At 52.0% G+C, this 21440-nt stretch overlaps 6 protein-coding genes across 6 annotated transcripts; 3 read left to right on the plus strand and 3 right to left on the minus strand.

The window, feature by feature from the left end:
• Positions 1 to 190: 190 nt before the first annotated feature.
• On the minus strand, positions 191 to 1537 carry PMZ80_003700 (uncharacterized protein; the record flags this gene model as incomplete). The annotated part of the gene is made up of 1 exon (XM_064872128.1): positions 191 to 1537. One exon carries the CDS (start codon positions 1535 to 1537, stop codon positions 191 to 193), a length of 1347 nt encoding a protein of 448 aa, XP_064732508.1.
• A 1212-nt stretch (positions 1538 to 2749) lies between these two features.
• Positions 2750 to 3814, plus strand: PMZ80_003701 (uncharacterized protein; the record flags this gene model as incomplete). Its single annotated transcript, XM_064872129.1, has 1 exon — positions 2750 to 3814. The coding sequence occupies one exon, from the start codon at positions 2750 to 2752 to the stop codon at positions 3812 to 3814; it is 1065 nt and encodes a 354-aa protein (XP_064732509.1).
• Positions 3815 to 4226: 412 nt separating this feature from the next.
• Positions 4227 to 6647, plus strand: PMZ80_003702 (uncharacterized protein; the record flags this gene model as incomplete). The annotated part of the gene is made up of 1 exon (XM_064872130.1): positions 4227 to 6647. The coding sequence occupies one exon, from the start codon at positions 4227 to 4229 to the stop codon at positions 6645 to 6647; it is 2421 nt and encodes an 806-aa protein (XP_064732510.1).
• Positions 6648 to 11115: 4468 nt separating this feature from the next.
• PMZ80_003703 (uncharacterized protein) lies at positions 11116 to 13005 on the minus strand (the record flags this gene model as incomplete). Its single annotated transcript, XM_064872131.1, has 9 exons — positions 11116 to 11203; positions 11251 to 11325; positions 11374 to 11534; positions 11582 to 11692; positions 11743 to 12266; positions 12315 to 12408; positions 12457 to 12666; positions 12722 to 12750; positions 12798 to 13005. 9 exons carry the CDS (start codon positions 13003 to 13005, stop codon positions 11116 to 11118), a joined length of 1500 nt encoding a protein of 499 aa, XP_064732511.1.
• An 846-nt stretch (positions 13006 to 13851) lies between these two features.
• Positions 13852 to 16887, minus strand: PMZ80_003704 (uncharacterized protein; the record flags this gene model as incomplete). Its single annotated transcript, XM_064872132.1, has 1 exon — positions 13852 to 16887. One exon carries the CDS (start codon positions 16885 to 16887, stop codon positions 13852 to 13854), a length of 3036 nt encoding a protein of 1011 aa, XP_064732512.1.
• Positions 16888 to 18870: 1983 nt separating this feature from the next.
• RIB3 (3,4-dihydroxy 2-butanone 4-phosphate synthase) lies at positions 18871 to 19617 on the plus strand (the record flags this gene model as incomplete). Its single annotated transcript, XM_064872133.1, has 1 exon — positions 18871 to 19617. One exon carries the CDS (start codon positions 18871 to 18873, stop codon positions 19615 to 19617), a length of 747 nt encoding a protein of 248 aa, XP_064732513.1.
• Between the last annotated feature and the right edge of the window lie 1823 nt (positions 19618 to 21440).

Raw genomic sequence — 21440 nt, forward strand, 5'->3', positions numbered from 1 at the left:
GCCACAATATGGAACGAGATTCCTGTGGTGGGTTAACGAAGAAGGGCTCAGATGCAAAATACGGTGACAAGCAGTGCGCAATGAATGAGAGGTGATACCAAGATACCCAGAAATGATCACAATGATGATTCGATTCATATCATTCCAATCTATCAATCGTTCTGTCTATCCATCTACTTATCGTCTACATCTACCCCCACAACGTCGTAATCTTCCTCCCCCCATTATTCAGTTTCGCCCTCAATATCGCCCCAGGCCACTCCCTCAACCCCAAATTCCCACCAACACCATTATTCCACCCGCCCTGATACGGCAACTGATTAATCATCATATACAGATACCCATCCGCGCCGATCGTCGCGCCATCCGGCCAGATAATCCGTGGATCGCGCACGAAGCCGTGGACCTGCAGGTCATTCGGGTCATAGTAGTATATCGCGTTATTCTCCGGCATGCACATGTATATCAGGCCGTTGCTGTCGCCTTCGAACCCGTTTGCTTCGGCGCCGCGCTGGCCGAGGTTCGTGACGTTGTTGGAGGCTTGTTGCTCGGCTAGGGGGTCGTCGTCTGTGACGAGGAGGGAGGCGGTCGGGATGCGGTAGAGGTAGCGGCTGTTGATGGGGCTGTAGTAGATGTGGTCTCCATCTGGGCTGATTTGGATGCCGTCTAGGCCTTCTTGTTGGTGGGACAGCGGCATGCCGGGGACGCGGTAATAGAAGGGGTGGCCTTGGTAGGAGGGGACGTCGTTGGGGATGCGGAGGGTGGAGGGGTGTTGGGTTAGGCGGCGGTAGGAGGTCCCGTCGGTGAGGTTGAGCATTATGAAGCCTGTGCGGCCTTCGTTGGAGGAGTCGACTATGTAGGCTGTGTTGACGTTGGGGCGGAGGTCGAAGCGGATGTCGTTCATGTAGCTGTCGGGATAGTGGACTGAGGGGGGGAAGGTGTAGGTTTGGTAGATTGTGTTGTTGTCTAGGGAGACGGCGACGATTTTGGCGCCGCCGGGTTGGGCGTAGGGCATTGTTTGGGTTGGGCGGCCGGAGGGGGTTGTGGTGTCGATTGTGGGGCGGCCTGTGTCGACGAGCCAGAGGGTTTCGGGGCGGGTGGAGGTGTTGGGGGTTATGTAGAGGGCTTGGACTGAGATTAGGCCTGTGGTGTTGGCGGAGCCGAAGGGGATGGTGTTGAAGGTTGTGTTGAGTTGGGATGGGGGGAGGTTGGTGGATGCATCGGGGTAGGGTGTTTCTGCTGTTGTGTTGACTACTTCGCCGACTGTGTAGTCGTACTGGCCACGGGTGTAGCTTACGAATAGTCGGCCTGTGCTGGAGACGGATATGCCAACTGGCCAGTATTTGTAGAAGTAGTGGACTTCCTCGATTGGTGGGCCGTATGTTCCATTATCGACTCGGAGGATGGTGTTGTATCTGGATGTGTTTGCTACAAGACCTTCAGTCGCGATTGTATTGCCCTGCTGCAGGCTAGCAAAGCTTGAGTTTTGTGCTTGAGCGAGACCCGCTAGCAACAGGGTAGCAATAGCTAGATACATTCTGGTTGAAGGACACGAAAAGCTGGGAGCAACGGCAGAGAATATGATAACTCGGAGTGGTCAAGATTATATTGAACAGATACTTGCCTGGCGCTCAAGCATGACAGCGCTCTTCTAGGATAAGTAGGTAGCTATGCTCATCAACGTTTGAGTTCGACGACGCGCGGATAAAGCTGTGATAGTGTCACAGACCATGACGATGCACGGCAGATGAGGTCAACGACCCCTCAGGTGCTCCACTCGCATCGGACTAGGGAAATACAAGCTCGCCAAGCTCTCGGGAATCTGCAAGCTAGAAGCAGGCTCGTTTGGTTCTGGCAACTCCTCATCTCGACGATGCGACTGCGCACGACATCAGCGACGCGTTATCAGGTTGTAAACTTACCAGGCATAAGCGACAGAACGCTGCTTCTTTCGGCGTGCTGCAGAGATGTCATTTTGGCGGTCTCGAGAGATTGATCCGATCCAGACCTTCTAGGATGTGCACAACGTGGATATACCCAATCGAGCCGACGATAAGTAATGCATTGATTGAGGTCTGCCCCGGAAGAGTTACCTTGAGTCAAGTCTCTGAAGCGTAAGGATGGCCAACTTGAATACGGAAGCCAAGGATCACCGGAAGCATTGTTGGCCCTGGTTGCAAGCCAGGCTCGCTGATGTGCTCGCATCTCATACCCTTCACAACTGCTGTTGTCTTTCTGCAAGGATGACTCTAGCACCAGCTCAGCCGCTCGAAGTCCGCAGATATGCAGATTAACTTGCCAGTCGTACGAATGAGATTCACGCACATTCTAGGCATGTTCTCGTTGATAACAATCATTGTGATAGACCCAAGCATAGTCTTCGGCAGGTCAAACGGCAATACCAATGAGTGGAATGGGTATGTTGCAGCTGCTGCACAGTGCAGAAGTCATCTCATGTCAATAGGTCCTGAAGCAAAACGGCTGAAGGCTATCTTGGCTAAAGTGAGGTGCGTGGTTGCTTGACGTCATTTGAGCTCTGTCGATCAGGACTGCAGGAACTTGCGATCAGCCGCGAAGACCTAGCTGACAGCCGACGTCTTTACGCCCTTCGAGATGATGCATACATAGTTCTTACATTCAAGTACGTCGAGCAGGCAGTCCATCCGTCACAGTTATTGACATATCTGTACTATCCCATCTGAACCTAGAGTCGACCCGAAGCGCGACTTGCAGGTCCACTCTGCGAAAGATGCCTTCCCAGCCATGGGCTGTAACCTGGCGGAAGGCATTGGTCAGCGCACCTCGCCTTGTGCCGGACGCAGTTCTGCGCTTCACCTCACCTGAAGGGCCTCATCCCGTTGTATTCGACATACCTTCGCGTGGGCAGCACACGATACCACTCTACGTCTTCATCCCCGCGTCATCGAGTTCACCGGAGGGACATGCACCTACACCGAACCTGCCAGTCTTAGTAGATTTCCATGGTGGAGGATTCGTGCTTGGCTCCTGCCAAGAACAAGCCCCATTCTGCGCCAAAGTATGCCGCGAGCTCAACTGCATGGTGATCTCGGTAGACTATCGGCTCGGTCCATATGCTAAATTTCCAGCTGCTCTTGAAGACGCAGAGGACGCATTGAATGCTGTACTCAAACCCTCTGCGCCTGGCTATGCTGTGCTACGAGATCGCATCAATGCTTTTCTCTCAAAGAAGTCGCGACCGCAGATCAACTTGGACGCTTCACGCATAGCCCTTGCGGGATTTAGCTCAGGCGGAAACCTTGCTTTGAACCTGGTCACAAACATCAATCCTCCTCGGCTACCGGAACCATGGCCCTGTCCAATACCATCAGATTTCCCGAACAATATACCTGTTCTCATGTACTATGCCGCAATAGACCTTCGCAAGCTCCCGTCAGAGAGGGAAATAATAGCAGGCTTCCATGATGCACCTAAGACTTTGATAGCTTCATTAGAACTCGAACAACACCTAATGCCAACCTACCTTCCTCGAGACCAGAGAGAGAACCTCAGAGCCAGCCCAGCTCTGGCAGATGTTGGAGACGGACTGCATGAAAAAGCAAAATGTTTATTGCTTCTGGCCGAGAAGGATAGCTTGAGCATTCAAAACGAAGTTTGGGCGGAGAAAGCAATCGAGGCTGGCCGGGACAAGAATGTCAGCATCCAGAAGTTCATGGGCGTCGTCCACGGCTGGACTCAATTTCCTGATAGCTGGTTGGACGGCAGCGCACTAAGCAATAAATATGAAGCTCACAATAAAGCCGTAGAGTTCGTGCGAGGTCATTGGGCAGCATGAGCAGACAAGCGGTAGCCGTGGTGATATCGATAAGAAGTTTCACAGATGATGGCCGCATCGCGGTAGCCTTCAAGACCACAGGTTGACCACGCCAGGGAAGGTCGATACGCACAAACAATCAACCAGAATCTCCTGGGACAAGGAAACAACCCCATGAAGGAACTGGACGAAGCAAGCAGCCCTTGACGCGTCCATTCACGCGGTGATCGACGGTTGTCTGGCCAACAAATAAAGTTTAGCGTATGTTTACTCTCCTCATCCACTCTCCTCCCAAGGCATTAATTCACGACTAGAGCCATCATACACATCCTGCATATCGAAGGCCACGACCGAACCGCGTTACTCGAACCTTTACTTAAGAAGCATCCTTTCCTTACGAATGTATTAACAGCAGCTACATTAGCAGTCCAGCATGCCGCCTTCTGTGGCCCAAACAGCTCGCATTTTCGAGGACCCAGAGCCCTTGACAACGTCGCCTAAGAAGAAAGGATGGTCCAATCCCATGAAGTCGCAGACAACTCCCAGTCCGCTGGGAGAAAGGCACATCAACAGTCCACCTCCACCGAAGAAGGTTCCACTCAAAGACGAGCCTCAATCCCGGCCACCGATGCATAAGAAGACCGGAAGCGCAACATCCTTCAAGGGATTCTTGCTTGGTCGAGAGAGAAGCAATGACGAGAACTCAAAACCTGGGGAAGAAAATGCGAAGGAGAAGAAATCGAAGAAGACAAAGTCCTCAACAAACCTCGCCAGCTTGCTGAAAAAGAGATCGAAGAAGGATTTGAAGGCAGACAACAAGAGCGACGAAGTGAAAACACCTCCATCGCCGAGCAAAGTCACTTCTCCCATTTGGGCGCAGTTTGCGACGCAGCCTCTGGAAGGTCAAGATGGAACCAAACAGTACCCTATCGCTCATATGAAGACACTCCAGCACGACACCCCTCCTCTAACACCACAGACGTATTCCGATCAGCATTCGGCGGGCCAAGGACAAATACAAAGTTACTTCGATATTGACCCCGAGCTGCGCATGCCCCAAAGACCCTACCTTGAGAAAAGAGGAAGCAGAAGTTCCATATTCACTGAAGAGCTGCATACCGAACCCGCATCACCACGTGCAGACAGCCTTGATCCGTGCCAACCTCGGCCGAATTGCTCCCGCCAACACTCCACAGAATCGTCGGCCAGCACCAAGAATATTGGTTCGCCAAAGGCAGAGAGCCCAGTCAAGAGCAAATCGAGGATATTCGATGCTTTGGCAGCTTTTAACATGAAGCCTAGGAAGGAGCGGGATGTGACAGATGAGCTCCCGAACAGCGACAGTGTGGACACGCAAGAGGTGGATTCAGCTTTTGAGAATGTGCTTGGGAGGTACGATATACCACAGAACCTGAGAGACCACATGCGAAACCTGAAACCTGAGGTCAAGGCCGGCCTAGTCAAGGGCGAAAGAATCGGCAGTGGTTCGTCGAATGGTGAAAGCCAACAGTCATCACGCAGTCGCGAGGTCGAACGACCCTCTAGTAAAGACAAAGAGAATGACGGCAGACGGTCAAGATCAAGGTCGAGACCTAGAAGCAGGGTATTCTCCATGTCTAGGAAGAGCAAAGATGCGGCATCTACAAAGGGCGAAGAGTCGACACGATCGCGCAGCAAGAGCAGGCCCAAGTCGGCGGACATGAGTGCCAGACCACTATCAGCGATCTCAAACATGTCGACGACATCGTTGGCATCGATGGCCGCCAATGACGGGACCTCCACCCCTGGAGACTTCATTCACTACCTGTGCGAAGTGCAGAAGCCCGAGCTTGTCGAAGTTGGGAAAATCCACAAACTGCGAATTCTCCTAAGGAACGAGTCTGTTCAATGGACCGATACCTTCGTGAAGAAAGGAGGCATGGATGAGATTGCACAACTACTACACAGAATCATGAAGATTGAATGGAGAGAAGAGCATGAGGACAATCTACTGCACGAGACCTTGCTCTGCATGAAGGCGCTGACCACAACGAACTTGGCCATGCAACGCCTCGAAAGCATGGAGAAAGACTTATTGCCAGCATTGCTGAAGATGTTGTTCGACCCAGAACGAAAAGGTCCAGCAGAGTTCAGCACAAGGGCTCTAGTCATATCTTTAGTTTTTGCGTATCTGAGATCGACGTTGCATCAGGACCTGAGTATTCACGAGAAAAGATGCAGGGCAGTACTGGACTTGATGAAGGATGAGACACCCGAGACGGACAAGAAGCCGCTTGACTTTGTGTCACAGATGCATACTTCTCGACCTTACCGGACATGGTGCAAAGAGGTGACAAATGTTACGAGGGAGGTATTCTGGATCTTCCTACACCATATGAATGTCGTTCCAGTCTGCCATCCAGAAACAGACGAAGCAGTTTTTGGGCGAAAATACTTTCCGTCAGCCAGAGCACCACACCCAGCAGCACCATATGTCGGAGGTGTAGAATGGGAAGCAACACAGTATCTTGCTACCCAACTCGATCTGCTTAACGGTGTGATTGTGTCGTTGCCGACAAGGCAGGAACGCAACCAGCTACGTGAAGAGCTCAAGCAGTCAGGCTTTGAGAAAATCATGGGCATCAGCCTGCGCACGTGCAAAGAGAAGTTCTATGGTGGCGTGCATGATGGACTCAAGACGTGGGTGGCCGCGGCCAAAGCAGATGGCTGGCCAGCTGAGGATGTTCGAGCTGGGCCACCGCGAGAGCACAGCCCGAGGAAAAGCCCTGTCAAGAAGAAGCAGGACGAGCCACCTCAGCTGAAGCTCGATGTTGGAGCTGGAGCGAACAAGAAAGCAGATGACGGCTGGCTATAGGAAGTCCAGCCGCGAGTTGGGTTATTTCGATGAAGACTACTATGACTTCTATGGGTTGGTTTATTGGTCGGAGTTCAGGTGATATTGGAGGGTTTTGGTATGCGAAGGGCACGTCTTATGACATGACTTGTATGATATTAATGAGACACATGATTGAAGCCTTCTTGATGTGCGGACTGAACCCGAATGCCAGCTTGTATATGTTGAAGCCTGAGTGCCTGTGCACAATCTTCGTACTTTTGTAACGAGCCGGATCAACCTCGGAGGAAGTTGAGATTCGGCGTCACAGAGACGATGCGTGCTCTCCACGCTCGCTTCTTCACCTTGAACCTCTCGTTCGCAACCACTCCCACACAAAGATTTCGTTCAAACTCTGGCGCTTGCATCTCTGATGTAGCTACTGACGATATGCCAAGTTAGGGTGTTTTCTGTTGAGTACCCAGCCATTTATTGACAGTTTTGGCAATTTTCTTGATTGTCGCAGGCCAGACCAGCTCTGGCAGCATGTCTACCACCATGACCACAACATCTCTGGGCACCTCAAATCTGCGAGGGACCTCGTCGAGACAAACTCGAAACCTGCCCGCTCGAACGTCGCGCAATGCTCGACCCAATCTTCGACAAAACTCCCTAGTCTCGAACCCAACCTCCGCACAAGGACAGGCACAGGGCCAGAGTGCGCCTCAAGCTGAACCTCATGGATTCTATCCTGCCATTACACATTTCACAGACGCGATCACTGCCCTACCTCGAGATTTCCGAAGACACACATCATTACTGAAAGAGGTGGATGCGAAGGCCTGGGCTCTGGAAGAAAACCTACAGAAACTCCTCAAAGAATGCCTGCACGAGCGCCAGACAAGACCTACCACGTCTGCTACCCAGACCCTCGCTGGCTCTGTCAGCAGTGTAGCTGGTGATCTTCCTGTCGGGAGTACTACTGCAAGCATCAATGGCAATGTGCTGGACACCGCCTCCCAGTATTCGACTGCGAGCATCGATCCTGAGGTCCTGCGCAGACGACGGCTGTATCATGAATTGAGAAGCAACCTTATGCAGATGATCATGCCATTGGACGAGAAGAACCACGTAATCAACAATGCGAACGAAGAGCTCTCCAGGCATATCCGCCGGCAAGACGAGATCTGGCCACATATTGCGGATGAAATATCAGAAGAGACAAGACTGGGAAGCCTAAGGCACTGGGCTCTCACAGATCTTAATCCTACAAAGAAGACACAAGCAGCTGCTGCCCGTGGTCGCGAACTCGCCCTGGCACAGGACAATGAGGTCGCGGAACGAAGCGAGAGGCGCCGCGAAGCTATGGCTCTGGCTAAGAAGCAGAAGACTGCGCAAATGGTCGACTCGGATGCTGAGGTTCGCAAGGTTTCGAGAAAAGGAATGAGCAAGAAAGAGAAGGATAAGGAGATGGAAGATGATATTGCCCGCTCTGCAGCACATGCTACCACCAACGCTTCAGCCATGCACATGAACATTCAGGCCATCAAACGTCGAGCGGCGACCAAAAAGGCATTGGATGAGATGGGGAAAAAGATCGGTACTTCAGCAGCTGCAGGAAGCATCCCCATGTCGAGAGAGAATTCGCAGCAAGAAAATGCGAAGAAGCGCAAAGCACCAGCTCCTGCTACAACTGTCGCGCGCAAAAGGTATGAGCCAACCCTCACAGTCTTCAAACCAGCTAACAAGAGTATTAGGATCAATGCGGCTACCCAAGAGTCTCCAAAACTCGGCCATTCTCCTCTGATAGGCTCGTTCGGAAAGGAGACTCACAAGAAGAGTCCTGCCTTGTCAAATGCAAAGCCTGTCAGTGGGCGCGGTCGGCAGAACTCAGCACAGTCTGGCGAAGCATCGAACCGACCCGCATCGACAGCCTCTAGACGGAACGGCGTGACTGCCACTGGTTCCGAGCTCGAGCGCGTGGCTACAGCCACTGGCAAGACTGGGAATGAGGTGAGGCAGACCATGAGGGAAACAACCAATACCAAAGGAGAGAAGGTGCTCGAAGAGGACATTCCAGATAGCGTTGAAAATCGCATAAGAGGCGGCATAGCACTCAAGAGGTCGGCAAGCAAGTCTAGCCAGCTTAGAAGGGAAGCCAATCTCGAGAACGAGAGTGTCGGCAGACGCACAGCATCTCCACGACTCACTGCTGCTGCGTTGGCAGATGGCGCCAAAGAAAGGAATGGCAAAGGCAGAGCAAACAAAACTTCAACACCTGTGGCAGGTCCTTTTGCCGATGCCGACGCAAGCGAATCCGCAGCCGAAGCCACCTCAACAGCCGAGAAGGAATACGAGCTCGCCATGAAAGCGAAACGTCCTGTTAGGCCCAGGATGAAAGACCACCATGGCTTGCACGACTCGTTATCTCCGAAAGGACTCCCAACAAAGCGTACACACAAGAAGAACTCATACTCTCTTACAGGATCATTCAGCAAAGTCCCTACCACGAAAGATCGTGAAGAGGATAACGTATCCGCAACGGACCGAAAAGCTGCACCTAGCCGAGCCGGCAGCCGATCCACCAAGAACGAAACACGAGAAGGAAGAAACGCATCATCCACGCCCAAAATCGGTGGTCCTGCTAGTGAAATCGTCGACGAGCCCGAGTCGCTCCCATCGACTAACAGCGATGACGCAAAGCCTGCCTCACGACGACAATCCCAGAAACCCCAACACACCAACAATTCCATACCGTCACTAGACGTCAAGCCCCCGGCCACCTCCCGCGCCACAGCCGCTCACAATGCCCTTCACACCGCCACAGCCGGCTCACCCTCCCTCAAAGCCGAAACACCGCAGGAACTCGGCTCGCCCGGTCCAGACATCGTCGACGACGCAGACGAAGAAGAGGAAGAAGATCCAAACGAGCAACGGTACTGCTACTGTAACGGCGTCAGTTACGGCGAGATGGTCGCCTGCGACAACGAGAACTGTGCTAGGGAGTGGTTCCATCTCGAGTGTACGGGGCTTAGATCTCTACCGCCGTCACGGAGTACGTGGTACTGTGATGAGTGTAAGGGGAATATGACTCGCTAGGTGCGGCGAAGGTACTTGTGTTCGTTGGTCTTGTAAGAGTGGTTTTGTACAGATACGATGGATGATTGTGTTGGGTACTGATGATCCTTGGGTGACGGTGATAATGACAGCACAGTTGGTGATGCATGTTAGCCACGAGCAGATTACACCTATGCTCCGAGTTAAGACGTGTCGAGGACGCAAGGTCAGCCAGCCTCCCCATGGCGAATAAGCTACTCAGCTTCCTCGGAATTGATTCACCTTTCAGCTCCATATTATCGTATCCTCTCTTCGTGTCCCTTGCACTCTTGTTCAATGTTATTGCCGTCTGAGCTTCACCCCGCATCATGTCTTGCAATGCTCAATCGAACTTTCCTTCAGCGAAGGCACTACAGGCATACTCCTCAAATGGCAGTAGCAATCCCCATCGCAACTACCTCACCTCAATGCGACCCTCGGTCGCGCCTTCCCATCTGGGATTTTATGACGGGTGGTTCCTTCCGCGAGTCAGTCCATCGCAGTTTCCTCATCGCCTGAACCCATCGTACTTTCCCTATTTTGCGCCATTGATGTGCGGAAGGAGCGACTGCCTACATACCTATGTTAAGTGAGGCAGGTGCGAGCGAGCAACACGCTAGTCAGGCAAGAGCGACCCGTACGTCGCGCCTTCTAGAACAGTGTCAGTCGTACTTTCCCAAGCAAGTATTCGTCCTGAAGGCAGGCGCAACGGTGAAGTGGGAAAGAGCGATGCGAGCAGCGTGCCTGCCTGGTGTTGTGCTCGTGGTCGTGCCTTCCGTTCTAGGTTGTCTCTCTGGGTGGTGCCTTCCATGGTCAGCTTGGTCCTCGTGCGGAAGGCGCGATCATGATTGGTAAAGGCGATGCGCGAAGCGCGCCTTCCTTTGCAGATTTGTCGTGGTCGTGACTGCCTTGTGCTATGAGTCGTGCCTTCTTGAGTCGTAGGTGGAGCGTCGTGCCTACCTTGGATTGTAGGTAGCGCCTGCCCCGAGTCGCGGGTCGTGGGTCGTGCCTACCTTGAATTGTAACTAGAGCCTGCCACAAATCGATGTTGGTGCCTTTCCTGGGAGCTGACGAGTCCATTGAGACTTCCCATTCCTGCAGTGATGGGTACCTGTCCCTCCACTGCTCGAAAGTTGAACCGGACGAATAGATGAGTCTGTTGAAGGAAAGGGCGGTGTAGGCAGTGGTTGCACTGGGATCGACGGCGGGGTTTGTTCAGCCTGGTGATCTTGTCTTGGATTAAGGGAAGTAGCTTTGAGTGGTAAGTGGTAGGGGGGCGGGGTCGTATGGAGATCTACCTGTATATTCGTATGTGCCTCCGTATGTACATTCACATCAGTATCATAAATTCATGCACGTATTGTACTGTCAACTCCGGCCCAGCAAGTGGGCTGTCAAGTCCTCGCTGCTGTGTTCAAGCTTTAACCGGTGTCATCTTTGCTTTCAGATGGGGGCCTAGATACTCTGGTAGGAAGCAATCTCGCCACCTGAGCTCTTTTGGACTGAAATATGTCAATAAGACGTGCCAGGAAGCTCTGGTCTTGCGCACCTTGATGGGTCGACTTCGATGTCGAATTTCCGGTAGACGTGAGCAAATGTCAGGTATAGTTCAGCCCAGGCCAAGCTAGCGTTCGTCAGTACCACTCTATAAGGCGGACAACGTCAAACATACTTCAATCCAAGACAGCTTCGAGGCCCTCGAGAGAAAGAGACTAGCCACTTCTCGAGATCTTTTCCACCCGGACCCATCCATCGGTCTGGTTTGAATTCGTTCGGGTTCTCGAAGGTATCGGCACTTCGGTGGACGAAGTGGCTGCTCATTTCCACGACAGTCTGTGGACAATGTCAGCTTATAAATGCGTTTCGTGGGGTTGACTTACACCGCCAGGTATGAAGTTTCCACCGAGCTTGGTTCCCGAAGCAGGAACCACTCGAGGTAGAGGAGATGCGACCCCAGGACTCATTCTGAGCGATTCTCTGATCACCGCACTCTAATTTCATGTTAGCAACGTTGTGACTGCTGAATCTGGAGAAGACCCACCAGATAAGGTAGTGTCTCTAACGTTGATTGTGAGGGCGCATCCTCCAAGTCTGGCCACGCCTGCTGTAGCTCCGCCTTCAGTCTGTGGTAAACTTCTGGATCCTCGAGAACGCAAAAGGTGCCATGCATGAGCGTCGTGCCCGTCGTGTCTGCTCCTCCGAACAGAAAGGCTTGCGACTCCTCGAATAGACTGCCGATGTCGGGTACACGGCCATCAGGGTGCACTTCGGGCTTAAGGAGCTCATTCCATATCGTCGTATTATGTGGCAATGTCTTCAAGTGCTCCGGATTGTTCTTCAGATCGACGACTTGCTCCTTGATTGCCACTTGGAGGTTGACGAGACCTTTGGTCGCGGGACTAACAACCTTCGAGATGTTCGGTGGGCATTTGATGATCATGTTTTTGTATAAGCTTGAGTACTTAAAGCGGACAAAGACAGGTAAGGAGGCGTCCATGGCCAGGATGATAGGCGCCTCATGACCTGGCGATTCCAAGGCGTTGACGGAATGGCCGAAACATATATCTAGATTTAGCAGTTAGTATTCGCGGAGAAAAAAGGAGAGGTTCCCACAAGTAATCACATCTATTGACATGCAACGGAATGCATAGAAGAGGTCGACAGATCGTTCTCCGGTCCTGAGGAACGAGTCGCATAGACCGAGTACCTGCCACAGTCAGTCTTTGTGTAAGCACGGCCAGTGATGGTCAGTCACCTTCTCCTGAACAAGGTGCTCGGCATCTCGAATTGCTTTCTTCGAGAAGAGACGAGTGAGTATATCCTTCCTTGGCTTAGCTTCAGCGTAAGTTAAGGATCCAAAAGACGATCGATCTTCTCCGAAGCTGTGATAGAGGGACTCCTCCTTGTCCCAGCGGTTGGGCGCATTGCAGATCTCCTGGCAGACCTCCGGATTTGCGAAATGTAGCTGCCACCTTCGTGTTAGAAGATCAATACAGTAAACACCAAGACGTATTACTTACCTCGTTCGGTCCAACTCTCACCACGTCACCTAGAGCACCGTGTCAGCAAGGACTTTCAAGATGTTCGATCTCCTACCATAAATGGCATGAAGCCTCTCCAGGTTGTGTACAAAAGAGCTCTGTGCCACCACATCAATATAAGCTTTGTAAAGTCCGGTCACAGCCGCGATAGGAGGGCCAGGAAAAGCCGAAAGAGGGTGAAAATACAGCCTGGTGATGCCTCGGAAAATGAACCATGTCGTACAGGCCACCAAAGCAGCTACGACGGGACCGAAAACACTCATGTTCGATGTTTCCAAGTCTCACGATTTCGCCAGCCTAGAGTCGAACGTCTGTCAAATGTCAAAGATGTCGGCAAGGGTTAACCTCATACAAGGATGAATAATAATGATTTGAGGTCTGCATCTGCAAGAGCTTGTGCAGAATACTCCTCTTGCATGGACGTCTTGATAATAATGTGATCCAGTCCATTGGTGGAACAACATCGTAGCGAATTTTCAGAGAGAGGACAAGCATCGTCGGCATTCTCGCAGAGCTGCAGGTAGTTCTAGATGCGCATCTCAACGGCGAGTGGTGCTACACAAAAGCGTGGTGAAGAATTTAAAGCTGCGCGCGGACACGCTTGCTGCAGATAAACACAGCGAAACTGCTCTTGTCGTCACAGTCAACATCAACACGACTTAGCTACAGTACGCAGTGTACACAGGTTTTGGTTAATCCCGAGGACCGGCGAAGTGGTAAGAGCGGCTTGAGGCACTGCGGTTGCCCGTTGACAAAAACAGTTGTCACAATTGCATAAGAGCTCCTGATGGACAGAATCATCAGGAGCAATACTAGAGCAAGTTTGGGATATCGATTGACAGGCAGATCTATCAATACATCTAACAGATAGCTTCATCATAAATGCTAAACAAATAGAGCGCTTCAATCCTGATCTGATAGCGGTACTCCAGCAGGTCTGCTGCCAAAAGGTTTTGCTTGCTCGCTTGCAATACTGATGTACACCTCCAAGAATGCATTCCAGAAGCAGTAAATACGGGAATTGGAGGCCAAGTCGTTGCTCCTTACCGTTCCTAGTTCAACCGGTAAGCCCGAACAGTTGATTGCGTATTCGAGGACGAACTGCTGCGCTAAGCAATTCCCTGTCTCCATCGATCTATGCTCGCTCTTTGCTGTCCAGTAAGTGGTGGTCCCATCCCGATGGCATCATATGCTGGCGCTGCGTAGCCGCCCATTGGCATCTGCATGCCACTCATTCCCATCATATTCATCTGCATTGGATTGTACATGTTGTTCATGCCCAAACTCATGTGGCTCATGTTGTTCTGCATGTAAGGGCTCTGTTGAGGTGCAAAACTATTGTAGTTTGTGTTCATTATGTTTAGGTTCGGCATTGACTGCATGGGTTGTATTTGGGGCATTGAGTATCCTGAATATTGATATTGTCCCATAGGCGGTCGTTGCTGGTATGGCATCTGCTGCTGCTGCTGCTGTTGATGTTGATGTTGTTGTAGTAGTGGTTGGCTCGGAAAATATGGCGGTGGATTTGCGTGTGCTGTAGGCAGAGCCTTTGACCCCGGCTGTGCTGCTTGGATATGGCCGACCAATGGCATGCTGCTATCTCGTCTATTCATGAGGAGGGATACTTTTGACTCAGCTGAAGCTTGTCGACTGTCACTCCGATCGCCAACTGGGTTGGCTCTCAAAAGGTCGCCCATGCTCGTTTTCGCCTTCAGCGGCGTAGCTTTCTGCTCCGCTTCTGCTTGTAAGCGTTTCCTGCGCTGTCCTAGTGTCTCTTCCAATTCTGGCTCTGGCGTTTTCGTGCCACCAATCGTTTCTGGTTCGAGCCCAAGTTGGCTGGCAATGTCATCTGCGAGACTAGCGCGCCTGTCTTTCTTTTCCTGTATTCTTTTCCTTCTCTCGGCCAGTGTCTCGCCCTCATTTTCTTCCTCTTCATAGTCATCTACACCTGCTATCCGCACGGCAGGTGCAGACTCTTCCGGCCCAGGGCTGGGCTGCGCCGCGGGTACAGGTGGTTTGTAAGGTTCGCCTCGTAGTCTTGCCCTCCTGAAGCTCAATGGTTCATTCTCTTCAAGCTCTCTCTTCTCCATCAACCCGAGCGGCTTATGGAGGTTAACGTGATTTTTCTTCTCCTTCTCGGGAAAGAGCACTCCTAGAGGGACGTCTTCGTCGTCGAAGTTGGCTTTGTCTACCGCTTCTTGGTCTTCCCAAGCGAGCGCCACATGTTTCTGCTTTCGTGCTTTTTGCTGCAGTTGCCTCACGGCATCAAGCTCGAGCAGAGTCGAATGCATACCACCCGGAGCGACGTTTGCAGCGGTAGTGTTACGCAGCTTTTGCTGTGCCTTGCGCATCTGCAATTCTGCCAGTAACGTCGTTGGGGCGCCCAGGAATCCAAGCTCATGTTCCGATTCTTGCTCCTCTTTCTCTGAGGCTTCATCGCCACTATGCTCGCCTTCCTGTTTCTCGCCCTCAACCAGCTCATCTGCATCGGGGGCAAGAGACCTTTCACCTGCCCTTTCCGGATCGTCTTCAGGCACTTCTATTTCGTTGTCGAGGTTCTGTGATACCCTCCTTGCGCCCGACATAGTTGCGCTGGATTTCCTTTTGGTCAGCATGTTACTGAGGGAACTCCTTCTTTTCGCCTTGGTCTCCGATGACTTCTTTCGGTGTCCTGGCTCCACACCGTACACTTCATGTCCCAGATGACCCGCAATTGGATGATCGGTGAAAGCACTGACGGGCGCATGAGCTGCCGCATCTAGAATGCTGTCGAGTGTTATCACAGCAGAACCATGCTTCAATTTCACGTCCGTCTGAGTACCTGGAGCATCGAAGAAGGCACTGGCTCGCAACTGCGATGGCAGAGCCGACATACGATTTCGCGGTCTCTCCGGCTCTTCTTTATACTCTGCATCCTCGTCGGCGTCCGCGAGCCATGCAGCAGACTTGCGTATCTCTTGTGGTATGCCGCTGATTACTTGTGTCCGCCTCTTCTCCTGTTGCGCCCAATTGTGCTTCGATAACCGTTTCGGCAAGTTCAACATGACTGGGACTGGGGCTGGATAGTAGACCATCTTGTGGTCTGGCTGTGCTTCTCTGAAGACCCTGGAGTCTCGTGCTAGGGGAGGGTGACTGAGCGATATGCGCCTCGACATAACATCGCCTTCTTCTATGGGAGAAAAGTGAGTGCCATCAAAGTCCGTGAACAGGTGCTGTGCTTGTCGATAGGTGTCATTCGAGTTCGATGTGCCTGGTCTGTCGTAGTGAGAGGCTTGGGACAAGGAACGGTGGCTTTCGGACGATTGCCTGGGCTGCATTGCGTGAGCTGGGGGTGAATGGACCATTGCAGACTCGAGCGGTCGTCCTTCTAGCTCAGGCTCCGGCAATGGGATCGGTGCATTCGACATCCTGGTACCTCTTTGCGAGAATCGTCGTGATTGTAATGATCCTATAGGAGAGGCAACGTAGCCAGCTGGAGAATAACCACCAGAACGAGCTTCGGCATTGACACTGATTATCGAATGTGCCATAGAATGAGACGAGGTGTTTCTTGCATGAACGGGAGAAGTGTGAGAGCCCTTGCTTTCGGACCGCCTCAGGTCATGTTTGATCCTCTGCAGCTCCTCTTCCATGCTCATGCTTGAGCTCATGCTCATGCGCTCAGCGGTATCCTCCAATGCCTGGACATTCTTGAGATATGCACCTTGCAACGACTGCAGGTCCGGGGTTGGGTTATGCAAAGGGAGATGTCGACTTATAGAAGCCGTCCGAACTGGAGTGTCTTCCTTGGAACTATGTGGTCTGCCATTCTCCATCAGTTCCGACATCTTCACGGGTAACCTTGGGGTTATCTGAGACTGTTCGTAGTCATCTTCTTCCACAAGCTCGTATGACTGCGTCGATCGTTGAGAACCGGAGAGAGATTTGAGCACACTGGAAACTGAAGGCTTCTGTGTCGTAGCAGGTTCATCGAAGTAGTTGTAGGTGCCGTCAGCCAAGTCTTCAAATGCACTTGAAAGAGGAGTATGAAGAAGTTCGGGCAATGTTGGCGAGGGCGTCAAGGTCGAACTCTGAAGCCCACGGACCTGATCACCGTCTGCAAGATTATGGGCGATCGCTGCATATTCGGCGTTGCTGCTTGCCATTTCGGGCGGGTGAGGCGTCTCCAGCGCTCTCCGTGGCGGGAAGGATCGACTAAAAGATGACCACCGGTTGCATGAGTGTTAATGCATGGCAGTTGCCTGAATGATATAAAGGGCGGATGCTAGGAATAATAATGGCTGTGTTTTCTCAGAGAGGATGGAACGGTCGGACCGTCACGGTGGTGGTGAGCAGCGGCGATTGATCGCATGCCTGTCTCGGGTGTCTTTCCAGGGTGCAGGGATGCTCCGATTTCAGAGGGTCTCACAGCGAAACACAGACACCAGAGGCAAAAGACTGGAGAAAATTTAAGGTTGGGGAACCTTAATCATCACCATGCCAATGCCATCGTCTAGACTCCGGCGTGCAGGCGTTCCTGAAGATCAAGGCTTCGCTCGTCGATAGAAACGGCTCAACATTGCTGGCTCATAGATTTTGTGATAGGATTGAAGCGAAGCAAGCAGCTAGCACTGGTATTGCAGAGAGTCTAGCCTGCAAGGAAGTGAAGAGCTGAACAGTAGCGCCATTAGCTGCACGAGCACTCTGAGCAATTATTCATGAGACTGATCGGACAAGCCTTATCAACGGCTGTGCGGACTTGAACATCGTGTACCCTGCTGCCATGCTGCCTTCCCACGGCTTGATGTGTTTCATGTCAAGAATACAGGCGTGGTGGGCATGCCGGATTACCGCTTTGGGATCCTCGATCTTGCGGCCAATAAGCATTTGCATCGTGCTGTTACACGGACTCGGTACGCAAGCGTAACCTCTGACTTTGTGCTTGCCGGTGATAGACTCAGAAAAGGAGGTAAACTACTCAAGGCACTGAAGTCAACTCAGAAGCCCTTTGCAGCTGCCTCTGGTTATTCAACGATGAGGTTGCATAGTCTGTGTCGAAGACATCTGGCAGAGCACAACAAGATGATACCAGCACGTCTCTTGCGTTCGGGCTTAGGGAGCTAGTCTCCCTTCAAGCAACGATTGATCCGCTTCTGTGCAGGCAACAAGGCGTCCGCCGTGAGTTAAGAATCGTTAATTTTAGCATCAGCATCAATGTCGTGGTGGCCAAGTTTCGATAGCTCCGGTCGCAGCAAGAGCAGACTTTGAATCCCCGTGGAACTGTCTGTTCACCTTATCGTCGCTATCTGTGTCCGAGGAAAGCACAATCAAGCTGTGCTCGACGGGCGCCTGCCTGCGACACCGCTTCGCCGTAATTTCCGTCCAAAGCGAAATTGCAGAGATTCTCTGCCTGTCAAGTTGATAAGCTGCTTGGTTTCTGTATGACAAAATTTGTTTCTGCTGTCTCCTCGTGATACGACGCGATCGCTTCCTGGGTCGCTCGAGCCGCTCTCGTTTTGATATCCTTGCAATACGCGCAGATACGCGTTGGCAGCATAAATCTCGAGATTGTTTGCTTGCGAGCGACGATCCTTTAAGAGTTATATTGTCTTAAATGTGTCTCCTTTCGCTGCTGTTGGCAGAGAATGCAGTGCACAAGACGAAACACATGTTCATACTGCTCATGCGACGCAGTAGATACCGTACTGCAGGAATACCTACTCCATGAATCAGCATCGTATCTGGTCATGCTTCAGATGAAGATCTGGGCGCGTCCGAGCCTCGGCCCGCACACAGATGCAAAGTCTGAGATCTGAACTGGACCTTTTCGCGACTTCGTTCGATTCCGCAGCTTAGGTAACAGAACAGTAAGCATGTGACATGAGGTAAGTTTTTACGTCCCGATGACCGAGAATCTATTCCCTTGTGAAGAAAGTGGGAAACGAATCTTGAGGTCTACATAGTACTAGAAAACCACTTTTGTCACGACTCTGATCATCCGTGACGAGCAAGTCATTGGCCACCATAAGTTCTCAGTTCAGCACGACTGCAGTGTCCAATACCTCAAGCTGAACACCGAGGTACCCGCCAACTCGCCCGACTCGACTGAGAAAGCAACTTACGCCCAACGACATTACCTGCCAGGCACAATGTCCCTATCAGCCGAAGCCCCCAGCTTCGTCCCACAGACACAACCACCCACCGACATAACCCCAGAACCCCAATTCGACTCAATAGAATCATGCATCGACTCCTTCCGCGCCGGCTCCTTCCTCGTAGTCCTCGACTCGCCCGACCGTGAAAACGAAGGCGACCTCATCATCGCCGCCAGCAAAATCACCGCCGCACAAATGGCATTCATGGTCCGCCACACCTCGGGAATCATCTGCACGCCGCTATCACCACAGATATGCGACGATCTGGAACTACCGCAGATGATACCGAAGTCTGAGAACTCAGATCCGAATCGTACTGCATACACGATATCATGCGACTCGAATCATGAGAGTGTCACGACGGGGATTTCGGCGTATGATAGGGCGTTGACGTGTAATGAGCTTGCGAGGAAAGGTGCTCAGCCGGCGGAATTTAGGCGGCCGGGACATGTGTTCCCGTTGCGTGCGAGGGCTGGTGGTGTTAGAGAGCGGATGGGGCATACGGAGGCTGCGGTTGAGTTCTGTCGATTGGCGGGGCTGAGGGAGGCGGGTGTGATTAGTGAGATCGTGGATCCGGGTGTTGATGTGCTGGGGAAGGCGGAGATACAGAGTGGGGAGAGCATGTTGAGGACGGAGGGGTGTGTGGCGTTTGCGAGGATGTTTGGGTTGAGGATATGTACTGTGGAGGGGTTGAGGGAGTATGTTGAGCGGACGGAAGGCAAGCTGCAGAATGGGAGTTGAACTGCAGTTTGCATAGACTAGACTAAAGGCAGTGGAGTATGGTCGGTCAGTGGCCGACCAGCTGTCTCGAAGTGCAGATGATGATGATGATGGCACATGCTTGCAGCCTCGAGGGGCGAAGACGTGTCCGTGAAGGTTGCCACGGCATGCACTATAGATGGTGAAGATGGTCTACGTAAATAGAATTATAGATCTACGAGTGTTCAGGCACAATTTCTCCTGTCCTTCAACCTCTCGAATCTCCGGAGTCTAGACTCGACATGATTTTGTTCAGTATTCACTCATGCTGTGTGGAGTGACTGGACGTCTGAATGCTATAACATATTTATTCACGACTGATCCGAGAAGTTCTTGACAGCATTGGGGGACGTAGGTCGCGAGTTGTACATTGGGCTTTGCATTCATCGAGCGGTATCACACAAGTTGGGAGTCATCTACAAAAACAGTTGCCGTCCCAGCCAGCAGGTTCCCTCACGCCCAGAAAGACTTGCTACGAGGCACTCGCCAAGCACCGCAACGCAAACCCTGCTATTTTTGGACGGCACTTGCCGATTCCGTCATTCTCACCAATCACTGCACAGCCTTAGCGAGCTGCTGATGGCCAGGGTATGGTACAGTACAAATAGTGCTTACATCTTGGCTCTCTGGGGTTGCTAGACTTTCCGTTCTGGGGAGGAGCATGGTGGTGAGCATGACGTGAAGCGTGCCCGTAGATGATGGTTCATGGCGGTCGGCCACGTTTGAGCTTACTTGTGAGCTTGCAGTCAGGGCATGGCTCAGCGCTGAACGTTTTCAGGCAATAGGGTGCGGTGCCTCATGCCTGTTATGGTAGGGGCATCTTGGTTGTGCTGATACTGACGGGAACGACGGTTGTCATGGGTGTCAAGGTGTCTGAGGCAAGGAGGAGATGCCCGCTGTCGTTCATGGCCCTAGGCTGAGATCATGCTACTTAGGCGTAGAGAATGGTTGGCGCACTGGTGCACGGGAACGGCGAGGCGGGCTGTAAGTTGTAGAGGGTTGGTCATAAATCAAGAAATTCACGGAGTCCTTTGTTTGGTACATGACGCAGAATCAAGACCATCGATGGTCGGATATGGTGATGTAGCATTCAATATCTAACACGAAAGCACGGAATATACAATCTAGCATGTTCATAGCCCCCACGATGGCCTGGGCCAGGACGCCGCAAGCACTAATTGGAAGTAATCAAAAGGTCTTGGCCTAAGCGGCGTATGCTGGGTTCTCAGCAGGCCTGGCTATGCTGGCTATGTTCAGATGGGGTGCCGATTGTAGGTTGGGGTGTGATATGACCCGAAGGCTCTCTTATGCTGCTTGATGCACTTCATTCCACTTGCTTTTAATGTTAGTGATGCACACCGACCTTGAATTTTGATATTACTTTGGCATTTGCTATGATCATCAGCCCCATTAGGTACTAACCTGAAGTGACATCTGGCACATCTCGACCTCAAGTCGACATTGGCATCGTTGAGAGTGAAGAGCAGGGACGGTTGCCATAACATGCCACACTCACTGGAGTCAGCCTCAGATTTGAACCTCCGACCTCGCGACTCGATCCTTAAGAGACAAGGTGATGCCAACAAGTCTTCGGTGATCGGAATCGCGGCAACAGCGACAGTGTTAGTTGTAGCAGCGATAAGTGGACTCATATTCTGGTACCTTCGGAGGCGGAGAATTAGACGTAACGGAAGCAAGCATGACCGTGCTGGTTCGCTGGATGGGGGGTTGAATACTTTGCACGATCGAGCAAGCAAAACACCATTGATGCGCGTGGAAAATCAATCTCAAGCTCCAGAGGATCG

The sequence above is a fragment of the Knufia obscura genome, assembly GCF_036327395.1.
Source record: "Knufia obscura strain CCFEE 5817 isolate CBS 148926 chromosome Unknown scaffold_3, whole genome shotgun sequence".
In the NCBI taxonomy this organism is placed as follows: domain Eukaryota; kingdom Fungi; phylum Ascomycota; class Eurotiomycetes; order Chaetothyriales; family Trichomeriaceae; genus Knufia; species Knufia obscura.